This window comes from Gavialis gangeticus, unplaced genomic scaffold (assembly GCF_001723915.1).
Source record: "Gavialis gangeticus isolate Ggan-Ray unplaced genomic scaffold, GavGan_comp1, whole genome shotgun sequence".
Taxonomy (NCBI): domain Eukaryota; kingdom Metazoa; phylum Chordata; order Crocodylia; family Gavialidae; genus Gavialis; species Gavialis gangeticus.
Genome location: NW_017729022.1, coordinates 62,072,395 through 62,086,505, shown reverse-complemented (window position 1 = coordinate 62,086,505; position 14,111 = coordinate 62,072,395). Strand labels below are relative to the sequence as shown.

General features: G+C 50.7%; 1 protein-coding gene across 3 annotated transcripts in view; it reads left to right on the top strand.

The window, feature by feature from the left end:
- The window catches only part of MGAT3 (mannosyl (beta-1,4-)-glycoprotein beta-1,4-N-acetylglucosaminyltransferase), a 25,922-nt gene extending 14,523 nt beyond the window's left edge, over positions 1-11,399 (top strand). For 2 of the 3 annotated variants that reach the window (XM_019515164.1, XM_019515165.1), the window contains exon 2: positions 9,732-11,399. In XM_019515164.1, the coding sequence (XP_019370709.1) occupies positions 9,733-11,238 (1,506 nt within the window). In that variant the 5' untranslated portion in view covers position 9,732 and the 3' untranslated portion in view covers positions 11,239-11,399. Of the gene's footprint in view, positions 1-5,422; positions 6,256-9,731 lie in introns of those variants that run through there. The other variant, XM_019515166.1, reaches the window with a different exon arrangement.
- The last annotated feature ends 2,712 nt before the right edge of the window (positions 11,400-14,111 follow it).

Here is a 14,111-nt window from a genome sequence, read left to right as displayed (position 1 = left end):
GATGGGAGCGAAGGTAAAGAGGAAATTAGAATGGGATGCACTTAAAAAGAAGAGAACTAAGAAACAACCCCCTGATGAGAGAGGGATGTGGAGATTAGAATAACAAACTGAAGCTGGTCATGCACCAGATGGCCCCTGCAAGATTACTCTGGAGCCAAAGCTTTTGCAACTCAGCCTGTGGGCCAGATGCAGCCCAGGAGTCAGTCCTGGGGCTTGTTTTGTTCAATATTTTCATCAACAACCTGGAAGATGGCACAGAGTGCACCCTCAGCAAGTTTGCAGATGACACCAAGCTGGGGGTTGTAGTAGATATGCTGGAGGGTAGGGCTAGGATTCAGTGTGACCTAGACAAATTGGAGGATCGGGCCAAAGGAAATCTCATGGGGTTCAACAAAAGCAAGTGCAAAGTCCTGCATTTAGGACAGAACAATCCTATGCAGGTTGAGGGCTGACTGACTGGGCAGCAGAAGAAAGACCTGGGGATTACAGTAGACAATAAGCTGAATATGAGCCAACAGTGTGCCCTTATTGCCAGGAAGGCTAACAGCATACTGGGCTGCATTAGTAGGAGTGTTGCCAGCAGGTAAGGGAAGTAATTATTCCCCTCTATTTAGCTCTGCTGAGGCCACATCTGGAGTACTGTGTTCAGTTTCCCCCCCACACACACTACAAAAAGGATGTAGACAAATTGGAGAGAGTCCAGTGGAGGGCAGCGAAAATGGTTAGGGGACTGGGGCACGTGAGTTGTGAGGAGAGGCTGAGGGGACTGAGCTTATTTAGTCTGGAGAAGGGAAGACTGAGAGAGGATTTAATAGCAGCCTTCAAATATTTGAAGGGGTTCAAAAGAGGATGGAGCTAGACTGTTCTCAGTAGTGGCAGATGACAGAACAAGGAGCAACTGTCTCAAGTTGCAGCAAGGAAGGTTTAGGTTAGATATTGGGAACAATTTTCTCACTAGGAGGGCAGTAAAACACTGGAACAGGTTACCCAGAGAGGTGGTGGACTCTCCATCCTTAGAGGTTTTTAAGACCCGGATAGACAAAGCCTTGGCTGGGATGATCTTGTTAGGGCTGGTCCTGCTGTGAGAAGGGGGTTGGACTAGAAGACATCCTGAGGTCCCTGCCAACCCTCATTTTCTATGATTCTAACTCGTAGCTCTACCAAAGCAACATTATCCAAGGTGTTCTTGTTGTAGCTGTTAAGGGTTGCATCATTCCCGAGTAGTAAGGCTAAGTCATGATGGGAGATGTGGCTCAGTCTGGACTCCACCAATGGGCCTTAAAGATCAAGGCCAAGACTAGAAACAGAAAGAGACTGGGAGCTAGTGGAAGAGCTGTGCCATGAAGATGATGTGCTCATATCAGCTCATCTCTTTGAGATAAGCAGTTGCTGGATGCAGTATGTGAAAAGAGAAGAATCTGTTCTACTTGCCTACTTGGGCTCTGGGTTTAGCCTCCAAGGAGGAAGCAGGCAATAAAACCTCTGCAACTGGGTTTCTGCCCTGTGGAATCAATTCTGAGTGAAGTCACTGAGCCTTAGCCTAAGTTTTGTGCTTCTGTATTATTTCTTAATGTTCAGGTGAAGGGAAAGTGTACTAGAGATGTCAGTGTCCCAAATGAGGGGTGTTGTACACTGGATTGTACATTCAGTGCTCTTGTGCCCATAGCCTCCTGAGCAGAACACCAGTGCTAGTGATTTGTCAGCCTTTTGCCCTGCATATTTTTCTCTCTGGTTCCTTGAAATCCAGGATGCAAATCCAGGAAGGTATAAATCCAGCTGGTCCATTTATATTTACCAGGGCACAATAAAGTGCTGCAGGTGCTTGCGCATATGTTGGATGCACGTTGCTCTTGACGGCTAGTTTTTTCTTACCACACAGGAGGGTGTAAGTCCAGGCTGTAACTTGTGGCGTCTCATTCAAGGAAGTTTCAGTGAGACTTCTTATAGAAACCCCTCTGCGAATGGAAGGACAGGACTGTGAGTCACTGAGGCAACTGGAGAATCCCCCAAAAATGTTACTCTTAGCCATTTCTCTGCTCTCCTCCTTCCTTTCCTCTCTCCTTCGGCTTGCAGAGCGAATCTAACCTTTCTACCTGGTTTCATCCACTACATTTCAAGTAAACTTCTGGGTTGTCTACACTGCGCCCCAGCCCTCCTGCCTCTATTCCAAGTTGCCAGTGGAAAAGGCAGCCTTGCCTACTCTGTGTTTTCTGCATTCTTGCTAACTGATATGCTGTTTTATGAGGGAACAGATGGAGTCTGCTGCAACCTGAACTCTCTCCTCTGTCGATGAGGTGCCTCCTTTTCAAATTTCTACACTGCAAAATGGACTTTGAACAGAAAAGGGGAGGAGAGAAGGGGCCTTCTTCACCTGCTACACCTTAGTGTCCAGTCAGCTGTAATGTGAGGGCACCTCTATGCCCATAGCATCGATATGAGGGAATGGTGTGAACACACCTAATTGGTTATTGAGTTTTAGACCATACAAAGTCTGAGAGGTCCTCTCTGCTCTCTGACAGAGAAATATCTGCTGTGTGAAAATGGAGGTGTTTCAAGGGAGGAGGTGCTTTCAGAATGGGGCTTCCCCCTGCCCCACACCCTTTCTCCTTAGTTTGCCTCTTTTACGATGTTGCAGGAAAGGAGTTTTGCTCCAGCTACCTGACAAAAGGCAAGTGATTGCTGCAAATTCTGTCTCGGGTAAATGCCAGGACTGGAACAACAGAGTACTGCAGGTTAATGCCGTGATAGCAGAGCTGCAGATAGTCTGTGTGCTGACAGAGTGACCTGGGAGATTGGACTGGCATAGCAGGGTGTTGCAGGTGAAAATTGAAATGCTTTTGGCTGAGCTTTGCAGAGCTGCAGGGAGCTGTTGTGCTCTTGCAAGGCCTTGCAGGTAGTCTGTTATACAAAGGCAATGAGGAAGACATTCTTTACAGTCTATAGCTGTGGATCCAAATATGTCAATAATGTTCTATCAGATGCAAAAATGTGAAGCAATCTGTTAATGTTAAGGGTTAGGAATTTCCCTGGGAATTTTTTTGTGACGTACAGAGCTATTTGGGGTTAGGAGAGAGGTCTGCCTCTTTGACCTGTTCAGTACTGGACCTACCAGCAGGAGGCCAGCTGTGTACTAATCCATGAGCAACTGAACTGAAACCAGCATCTCGCAGACCACCCAGCAGCAACTGGACTTGCCGCTCCTTTGAGTCTGGGTCTTGCCTTGGATAGTGCCTGGGAGGCAATGCCTCAGAGGAAGCACAAGGACACCTAATTATGGAAAACTACTCCCTAATCTGCCTGTTTGTTTCTCCTTGTCGTTGGCCACTGCTGATCAGGGATTGGACCAGTACAGGCGCTTTAGAAACGAGAGGCTGCTTAACTTCCCTGATCAATCTTTTTTCCCAAACCTAGATCCAGAGTTGCACTGGCAACTTACAGAGGAAAGGCTCTGAATAGCCCTCTCCCATGCCCCATTGGCCATCTCATGGGAACCAAACTATTGCAAAGGGACTTTCTGGCACAGTAAACCCAGACTCCAGCTAGTGCAGGCAGCTCCTACAATCCCAGCCAGAAACAGATTAACCTGCAAAGCAGCCAGGGTGGTGGCTCTCAACCTTTTTTAGACTTGAGGCCAGTCAGAAAATGCTGGCTCTTAGTTTTCGCCTTATTTTGACTACAGAAAAATAATAGGACAATTCTTCCATTGCAAATAACTCATGAGGTTATAACAGGACAGACTGTTTATAAAAGCACTGTGGATGCCTATGTGAAAATTCTGGGTTTATCTTGGGAATCGCATTTGCACACCTAGCAGTGCTAACATTACACAGCACCCTAGTTGAGAATCACTGAGCTAGGGTTCCCCTGGGGAAAGGGAAAGGGAAGGGTTGTCCATGCTGCTCTACTATAGCCTGTATGCAGTGGCAGAGCTGTGGGGGACCCATCATCCTATCAAGATGTGATTACAAATCCCCATGCAAACAGACCAGTAAGGAGGTTTCTTGGTCAGGTCCCATCAACTTCTCCATTATGTCTTAAAAAAACAAAACAGCTCTTCCCCCCGCCCCAACAATAGCTTTCCAAATGTTATTGATGTGGAGCTGTTTTCCTAACGGACAGCCCTGGCCCTTTGCAGGGAGAGAGGGGAGCAGGATGCAGGTAAGGCTGGCTGTGAGGGGATGTTGCCGTCTGGGGCCAAAGGCCCAGGAGAACCCAAACTCCCTGACAGGGCTCTGTGTGGGGATAGGGTCAGCTGCCACCCCACCACCGCTCCAACAGAGAATGGGTGTTGCTTCCTGCAGCCTGCCATGGTCAGCTGCAGTGGCAGGCACAATGCTGGTATTCAGGATGCTTCTGGGTTGCCGTGGTCCTTATCCTGCCCTTCCATTTCTAGGAGGGAGGAAGGATGTGGTTTCATCCTCCTCCATCCAAAGAGCTGTGCGTGGCAGGCAAGTACAGATGGATTTTCTGGCAGGAAAGGTGGGGATTCCCAGTATTTACTTGCTGGTGCAATGTGATTTAAGTGGGAGTGGAGGGAGGAGGAGGGGAGCATTGATTTGTTTAGTGGGAGGGGGGCAGAGCTGCAGTGTTCATTCCATCAGCTGTGGGAGGGTCTTCTGACCAAGAGGATCTGTGGCTTTGGGGAATAGCTGAGCTTTACAGGCAGCTTAAATGGGATGTTTAGTAGCAGTAGACAGTCTCACGGCCAGAAGAGGTGAATTTTTCAGTCCCCGTGTAATTAAACACAGAGCCTGAAATGCCGTTGGCCAGATTCTCCTCTCTCACCAGCCTAAGCCAAGAACAGAGTTGCCAACCCCACACTGTCAAATATCACAAGGTGGGCTGCTCAGTGTCACAAGATCTTAAAAAAAAAAGCCCAGGAGAGCCAAAGATTTTTTAGTGAAAACATTTTATTGAACCAACTGTATTAATATACTCCCTGGACTATCCTGGCAACAACCTTCTAATCCTACTTCAGAAAATAATCATTTATGGGGTTTGTCTTTGTGGTGTTTGAGCCTTCAGGGTTCCTGCTGTCCAGCATTTCTCCCCAGACCTGAGGGCTGAAAACTTCCTTTTTCTTTTTTAATAAAAGCTGATATTTTGCCAAACATCAGAAGCTTTAAGAAACAAATCACATATTGCAAGCCACTTGCTGGTAAGAGTCAACAGTTTTGCAGAAGTAGTTCTAATGGAGGCATCGGTACCAGGTTCTCAGCTGGTGAGAATCAACATAGTGTCATTGAATGAATGCTGCTTTACATTTCTGACATACCTGGGTATTCCTCTAAAGCAGTGGTGTTCAGCCTGTGGTCTGCAGACCCCTGGGCATCTGCAGACTATGTCCAAGGGGTCTGCAAAAGATATGATCAATCAAAAGCATGTGACTACCCACACTTACCATTCAGAGGGGTCCGCACCTTCCTTTGAAGTTTCTAGAGGGGTCTTCAGATGAGAAAAAGGTTGCAAACAACTGCTCTAAAGTGTTCCTAGTCCTGCAGATTCTCCCTCCCCCATCAGAGCTTGCTATGTTCGTAATTGTGCTGGTGCCAACTGTAAACACTTCTGTCTCAAAGGTCTCTGGAATTCCCAGTTATGAGGTTTTCAGCTGCCTTCAGTCACACATTAATATCTTGGACTAGACCCTCCCTTTCCTCACAGTCTTTGGAACTCTTGACTGCTTCAGGCTGCTCCCTTCTGCTTTGTGAATTGTGGTAGAAGAGCAGCACAGCTAAGTTTTAGTCTTTGCTTAATCCTTGTTTTTCCCAGTGACTTAGGGGCGTCTGCCCACGTCAGCTGCCCAAAAGAAATCTACCCAGTGGCTGAGCCTATCAGGTGCAGGACAGCTGGATAAAAGTTCAGAGCTGCCTTGTGAGTTCTGAGTCAGCGGGCAAACCTAGTGCCAGTCACAATTTGTGTGGGAGGTGCGACTATTCCAGGAGTGCAGCAGGTTCAGTGGTGAAGACTGCTGATGTAGAGTTGGGAATGAGGCTTTAGAGAGAGCGGCCTTGGAAACACCATACAGTTTGCTTGGATCCAGAGCTTGGAAGTTATCCTCAGAAAACTGTTGAGATGGCTGCATGCTCCAAGAGACTGCAGAGAATCCACATGCATTTGTGATATGACTCTGATGCAGAAGCTAATGCAGACAATTGGAAATTATGACAGTTCCTGCTCTTCCTTCTTCTCTCTGTTTGATTTTCTGTATGCTTAGGTACATTTGTGACTCCTGTCCTCAGAGCATCTACGCCTTGTGTAAGTTAAGAAATTAACACCTTTCCCTTCACATCCTTCAAGCATAACCCAAAAGATGGATTATTTCTCCTTCTCCATCCCCTTCCTGCTCCTCGCCCATGTTGGTCAAGAGCTGCTATAGGAAAGATGGATCACAAATGGTTTTGGATTTAATCTTGAATAGGGCATGGTCCATAAGTCATAATTTATCTCTTGTGGAAATCCATTCCATAGTCCACCACCAGTGCTGCTTTCTATAACAGCACCACCTTCCACCCTTGGCTTTGTTTCCCTAGAGCTGTTCTGGGTAGTAGCAGAGGGATAAGTGCTGTCTGCTGTGCATCAACCTTTCGCCCCTTACAAGATTTGGAACTGGAGTCTCTGTTCAAAGCCAGTGTAAATGTTGAAGCAGGGAAACCTGATCAGGATGACCGACTACTGTAAGCAGGTGACTTGGTGTGTTTTATATGAGGCTGAAGCTTTCATAGGTGGTTTTGCTTGGTCTCCCCAGGGAGCAAAGTTTCAAAGGTGAAGGGGATCTTTGTCCTATCTTTCCCCTCTCCCCAGCTTTGGTGTTCATCATGCCTTCATGAAAAGTCACCTGCTGTAGAGAGGGATGTGGTCTGTGCTTGTCCCTTATGCTGCCCCAGACCTGCTGATACACCATCCACACCTGATAAACATCTTTTCCTTTCTGGAGGGTTGGGCAGGGTGGGAGCTCGTATTCTGCTTAGACTTTGGTTGTTTTACTTTTCCACCCTGCAGTGACTTTCCTCTCCCTCTTTGATGGGGCAACTGGAATTTGGGTAAATGGAATGGACAATGTATCACTAATGAAGGGGAGAGCACTTCTGATTCTGATTCTGTTTTTGGCTGGTCTTTCCCTTGGACCCATCTCCTTGGCATAATGGCTCTAACTGGGAATGTTTGTTCTAAAGCTGCCGTATCCAGCTGCAGCCTGATAAGCAATGTTCCCTCTAAGGAGCAGTGGTCCATGAGCGCGCTGCCTTGGTCCGATGTGGGACGCTTACCGAAGGGGGTTGGGGCTGGAGGATGGAGCCAGGAGCCAGGGGCTAGAGCCGGGGGCCAGTGCCTAGAGGCTGGAGCTGGGGGCCAGGGGCTGGAGCCGGTGGCTGGGGTCGGGGACAGGGGCCAGAGGCCAGGGGCTGGAGCTGGAGCCTGGCACGGGCTCCGCCGGCTCCGGGGAAGTGCTCCACTCCCCCACATCAGGCTCTGATGCCATGTACCTCCTCACTCCCCGAGGCCATGCAGGGGAGCGGAGCAGTGCCGCGGAGCCTCACTGGGGCAGGCAGCGGCTCCTCCCTGAGGTGAGGCAAGGCAGGGGTGGAGGCTGGCGCGGGCTCCGCCGGCTCCAGAGAAGTACTCCAGTTCCTGGCCCTGATGTGAGGGAGCGGAGCATTTCCCCAGAGCTGGCAGTGTCTGCTCTAGGCTCCTGCCCCAGCCTCTCCTGGTGCGCGGCCCTGAAAAGGCTGTGCGCGGCCACAGTTTTAGTTGTGTGTGGCTGCGCAACTTAGAGAAAACCTTGCTGCTGAGCCCTGGCGCATAAAAGTCAGAAGACAAAGGGGCAGAACAGTAGTTCAGTCTCCCAATGGCTAATCACCAGAGCTGTTTAGGACTGCCTCTGCTATATACCTCCCTCCAGTCATGTCCTTTCTTCCACATCAGCCTTCTATCCCAGGGGCAGGTAAAATACGGCTTGTGGGCCAGATCCAGGCCGCCAGGTGATTTCATCCAGCCCATGGGCGGGTGCCCACCAATTCATTGTATCCCGCCCAGCCTGTGCCTGCCCCTGCTGCACTTGCACGAGCCCCACCCACTCCCATCAGGATAGCACGCTGCACTTTCACCCTTGTGCGAGGTAGGGCCTTGGACAAAACACAGCTTCTGGGCAGGGCCGCTGCTGCCGCTTGCAGGGGAACTGATCAGTTCCTCCTCGTGCACTCCATGCAGCAGGTAGGGAAGCATTGGGAGGGTGGGGAGAAGCTGAAACTAGGTGGGAGCACAGAGTCCAGGGCCTGCACCCAGCGAGGTGGCAGGAGCCCGGGTCGGCCTGGTTCCATCGCGCAGGGCTCCCCACGGTTCACGTGCAGCTCCCGGGACTTGTGTGCCACCTCCCCCACCATGCAGTGGAACTGGCAGCCTTGCCGCTCCCTGCCGCCACGTGCAGCTCCTGGCACTCCGTCAGAAGTGGCAGGGAGCCCCAGGAAATGGAGCCAGGCTAGCTTGGCCCCACTCCCTGCTTTCCACCAGAGTCCTAGGATCTGCATGTGGCAGCAGGGAGCAGGGCCAGGCCTCTGGCTCCATCTCACAGGACTACCCCTTCCGGGCACACGGCTCTGGCTGAGTCCTGGGAGCTGCATGTGAGGTGCAGGGAGCTCTGCGTGATGGAGGCCAGCCGGCCTGCTCCACTCCTTGCCACCACGTGCGGCTCCCAGAAGTAGCCAGAGCTGTGTGGCACCACCGGTGCAGGCCATGAGTGTCCCGTGAGCCTGCCGCTTGGTGCTGCTGTCACTGCTGCCAGCAGCGGGGGTTGTGGGCAAACACCGTCCCCCACACACAGCCACACTCCTTCACAAACCACGCATCCACCCACCCTCACTAACTCTCCCACACACAATATACAAGAGTATGACTTTATTTTGAGGTACTACGTAATCACCTCTATATACTCTACGCAAACGCATGTAAATCAGAACAAAAATATATATTTTTTTAAATAAAATATGTTATAGTAGATGTTTGATTTTTAGCATATGACTTGGGGGGGGTTTTCCTAGTTCCAAGAAGGCACCCCCACCCCCACGGAAAGGAGTACTCCTGGAGGCAAGGGGAGGGACTTCTGGTGGCAAAGGTCAGGGGTTCAGAGCAGGACTTCTGGTCCCAAGATGGCGGCCAGGGGGCGGGATACCTGGCAAGGGGCGGGACTGCCCTTGCGGCCCTCAGCCACTCATTAAATCTCATTAAGCAGCTCTTCAGCCGAAATAATTGCCCAACCTTGTTCTACTCCAAATCCCTCCCTCTGTCTTGCTTTTCTAGCATCTCCTTGGCCTTAGGATGTGACACCATAGGAGCAATCTCTCTGCGTTTTGTCCTCTCCTCCCTTCAGTCTGCTGCTCGTATCCAGCCTGCTGGGTGTGGAGGCCTCTGGGCCAGAGCTGCGTGTTTTCCTCCCCTGCCCTGACACCCGTGGGGTGCTGAGAAGCGCTTAGGCTTGGAGAGGTCAGACTTGGTGGAGTCGCCAAAGGCATTCAGCCTGTTGAGCACAACCTGGGAGAGGGAGGGATTGGTTTTGGATTTAGCTTTCTCAAGATTTGAGGGAAAGATTCAGGCTGGATGAGTTTGAACCTCTCTCTCTTGTTTTCCCCTGGGATCTTTCTACCCCACCACTGCCACCACCTCTTTTTACCCGAAAAGCCCAGGTAAATTTGTAGCCAAGTAGAAGTTTAACATGTTTTCTCACTCTGGCTTTTCCTTAGGATGAAGATGAGACGCCACAAGCTCTTTTTGACTCTCTGCATGGCTGGTCTCTGCCTCATTTCCTTCCTGCACTTCCTCAAGGCTCTCTCTTATGTCACCTTCCCCCGGGAGCTGGCTTCACTTAGTCCCAACCTTGTCTCCAGCTTCTTCTGGAACAATGCACCAGTCACACCGCAGGTCAGTCCTGAGCCGGGGGGACCCGAGTTCCTCCGCACACCACTTTACTCCCACTCACCCTTGCTCCAGCCCCTGTCTCCCAGCAGAGCCAGTGAGGAGCTACACAGAGTTGAGTTTGTTCTGCCAGAAGACACATCAGAGTATTTTGTCCGTACCAAAGCCGGTGGTGTCTGCTTCAAACCAGGCACCAAGATGTTGGAGAAGCCACCAGTGGTCCGGCCAGAGGAGAGATCAGACAGTGCTGCATCGGGGCGGCCAGCCCGTAAGCCGCTGAGCGCCGGTGGGACGAAGCGGCGCAAGTGGGTGGAATGCGTGTGCTTGCCTGGCTGGCATGGTCCAAGCTGTGGGGTGCCCACTGTGGTCCAGTACTCAAACCTGCCCACCAAGGATAGGCTTGCACCGCGGGAGACACCCCGGCGGGTCATCAATGCCATCAATGTCAACCACGAGTTTGACCTCCTGGACGTCCGCTTCCATGAATTGGGCGATGTGGTAGACACCTTTGTGGTCTGCGAGTCTAACTTCACAGCATATGGCGAGCCACGCCCACTCAAGTTCCGTGAGATGCTGCTCAATGGCTCCTTCGACTACATCCGCCACAAGGTGCTGTACGTCTTCCTGGACCACTTCCCCCTCGGCGGGCGCCAGGATGGCTGGATCGCCGATGACTACCTGCGCACCTTCCTGACCCGGGATGGCATCTCCCGCCTCCGAAACCTGCGCCCAGATGACGTCTTCATCATTGATGATGCGGACGAGATCCCAGCCCGCGATGGCGTGCTCTTTCTCAAGCTCTATGATGGCTGGACAGAACCCTTTGCCTTCCACATGCGCAAGTCCCTCTATGGCTTCTTCTGGAAGCAGCCAGGCACCTTGGAGGTGGTCTCTGGATGCACAGTGGGGATGCTGCAGGCCGTCTATGCTACCGATGGGATCCGCCTGCGCCGCCGGGAGTACTATACCATGCCTGGCTTCCGGCAGTATGAGAACAGCACGGGACACATCCTGGTGCAGTGGTCACTGGGCAGCCCTCTCCATTTTGCTGGCTGGCACTGTTCCTGGTGTTTCACACCAGAGGGCATCTACTTCAAACTGGTGTCAGCCCAGAATGGGGACTTCCCCCGCTGGGGTGATTATGAGGACAAGCGGGACCTCAACTATATCCGGGAACTGATCCGGACTGGGGGGTGGTTTGATGGCACCACCCAGGAGTACCCCCCCGCTGACCCTAAGGAACAGATGTACGCCCCAAAGTACCTGCTAAAACACTATGAGCGGTTCCGCTACCTCCTGGAGAATCCCTACCGGAGGGCAGAGGTGGCTGGGTGAGGGGTGTGGGGCTTGCATGGGAAATGAACAACACAGCAAAGGGAAAGAGTAGGGTATTTCCTCTTTTGGGTTTTTTTTCCTGGTTTTGGTTTCAGCTGGGGTGTACCATTTCTTTCTAGTCTCTGCCTCTGGAGTGGAGCTGGGGGGTGGGGGGGTTATTCCCAGTCAAGTTCATGAGGGAAGGAGAGGAAGTGGGAACCTGCCCTGGGAGCAGGCTTAAACAAAACAAAACAAAACAAAAAACTGGCACATTCCCTCCACTTTGACTGCTGAGAGAGAGGAGAGTCATCTCATCTAAGCAGCAGATCCTCCTAGAGGGAAGGGATTAGAAGAAGAGAGAATGCACAGCTGCCCTCACCTCTCCCTATGGATCAGGGGTACACACACAGAGGAGCCTGGACTTGTCAGTGAACAGGCAGGTGCCAGCAGAGGTGTGTCTGAGTGTTTCGTGTGTGCTGCTCTGAGTTTGTGCATGGGTGAGTGTGCAGAAGCATCTTTGTATGCATCTATTGTCTCTTTGTTTACCTCTGCAATCCAATGGTTTTTGGGTGAGGGTAGCCACCTCTCCTCCAAAGTGTCCCCCCTCCTCCCAGAATGCAACCTCCTCCCACTAACCTAATACAAGTACATCTCTCCTGGGATCAGTTCTCTGTCTAATGTGCTGCCATGCTCAGAGCTGACATATAGGGGAAGTGAGGCATAAGGTGGAACTCTTCCTTTGCCACCACACTGCCTGCATTTGCTCAGCCGGCAGAAAATCGAGTGTGTTGTCCCTGCCTCTCATCCAGGTTGGAATGAGCTGCAGGGACTTCACTAGGGAGGTCATGTGCTGGTGAATGTGTGGACTAGCATGTGCATGAGTGTTAATGTTAATATGCACAGGTACAGGTATTTGTGGGTTGGTTTGTCACCAGTATCAGGTGGAGGAGCGAGTGTGTGTGCATGTGTGTGTATGTACGTGTGTGTGTACAAGTGTCCATAGTGGTGGGAGCATGGTAGAATCCGGAAGTTGTGCTCTTTACTTAGGTTTTAAGGATGTTCAGGGAACCCTCTACAAGCCTGCTGGGTGTAGTGGGAGGCCGGGAAGCTGTGAGCTCTGTGCGCCAGTGCTTCTTTAAAGGGACCTGTTCAGAACCAGCTCAGGATGTGCGGGTAAGGGTAGGCATGCCTTGGGGAAGCCCTGAAAGCCAAGCTGCTGCAAAGGGAATGTCCACAGGAGGGACCCTCCCTCCACAATGTCACAATAAAATATACACGCTGTTCGTTCCTTGTCTCTGTGGAGTAAATAGAAAGGGAAAGGGCAATCCCCTTCTCCCCCTGAATCCAGCCTAGCAGCAGGAAAGAACAAGATGTGAAATACATCCCAGCCTGGCACCTGTCTAGTTGCTCCCAAGATAGGAGGACCATCCGGGGAAGCTTGCTAGGAAAAGCCTACTAGCAGGCTACTCCTGCAGCACTGTGCTGCTGCAGCAGGGGTGCAAGCTGTTGGGGAGGTGTACAATCCAGACTTGTCGCCAGGACTGTCTAGGCAGAGTTGTGCACAAAGGAATATGTGAGATTAGATTTAGGAGCCAAACAAATAGAAGCCCATGAGCTAAGCTCTCTATCCTTGTTACACATTTCCACCTCCCATTGTTGGGGATATTCACATCACGGCCTCCTTGCTTCCAAGTCTGGTTTGTTTTTTTGAGGCAATGTCCACCCCTTCCTCTGTCTCCGCAAAATGCTCCCATGTTTGTGGAGTACATCAGGGGTCAGGTATGGCATGAACCTCCTGTTTTTGTGACAGATAAGGGAATGGGAGAATGAAGGGAGTGATAGGACCCTGTTCCAAGAAGGAACTTGGGAGTGGAGAAAGGAACTTAGCAGGAGAAATCCGTTTTCTTCTGCTTTTCACATGAATACCTTCTAATTGTTTAGGGTAAAGCCAAACCCACCTGGGTGGTTTGGTTTGTGTGACTATCCCATGTTTATTGTGCTTAGTGAAATAGATCTCCTCTGAGCTAAACATTTTACTGTTTTATTGCCCCTTGCTTGGATGTGTGCTTTTGTCAGAAGACTGTGATGGTCTGTCCGTGCAGAAGAGACAGCAGGGGCAGAGTAAGCCTGGACAAGGAGCAGGTTAAAAATGCATTTTTTCCAGTTGTTTGTGGTTGTATGAGGAAGAGAGGTCTGCTTTAACCAGAGCTGGATTATATATTATTTGACACAACAAAGATCTGATAAGCTACTGGCTCTCTGCCCTCATGGATGATCTGCTTCCCCAGGAAGACTGGTGGCAAACTGATAACAATGAAGAACAATTCTTCTTCCCCTGCAACCTTTTTTTTTCTGCCAACTCTGCTGCAGTTGTGTATAGATACCCTTTCACCCTCAAAATGTGTTAGGGCAGCATTGAACTATGGGTGGGGCAAGTCTCGCTCCTCTTTCTGTTTGCCTTAGTATGCTCTCCCCTCCTTCATGGTTTTTGAGGCATGAACTCTCCCACCTGTTACTCCTAAAGAGGGATGGGGTCTTTCCAGGTTATTTATAAACAAGGGTGGGAACATGGATATTAGTATTTTTGGATCAGGCAAGTCCCTCATACTGAAAGGAATATAGGGGAGGGTCCTCCCTGCCCCTGTCACTGGTGTTAATCCCTGGGGATACTTAAATAAAAATACTGAAATGGTATCCTGACAGGTGCCAGACACAAAGGAGGGGACTGCTCAAAGCTCTGTGTTTGGTATGGAGGGAGAAAGGTTCCAGTTCTCTGCTCCACTGCTATTGTCTCCAGTATTTTGCTTTACATTGCTGGGGGGGGGGGGGTTTCCCTACTAGGCCTATCTTTTCTGGGAACCACTTGGGAAAAAATAGTTTCTCCTCTCCTGGGG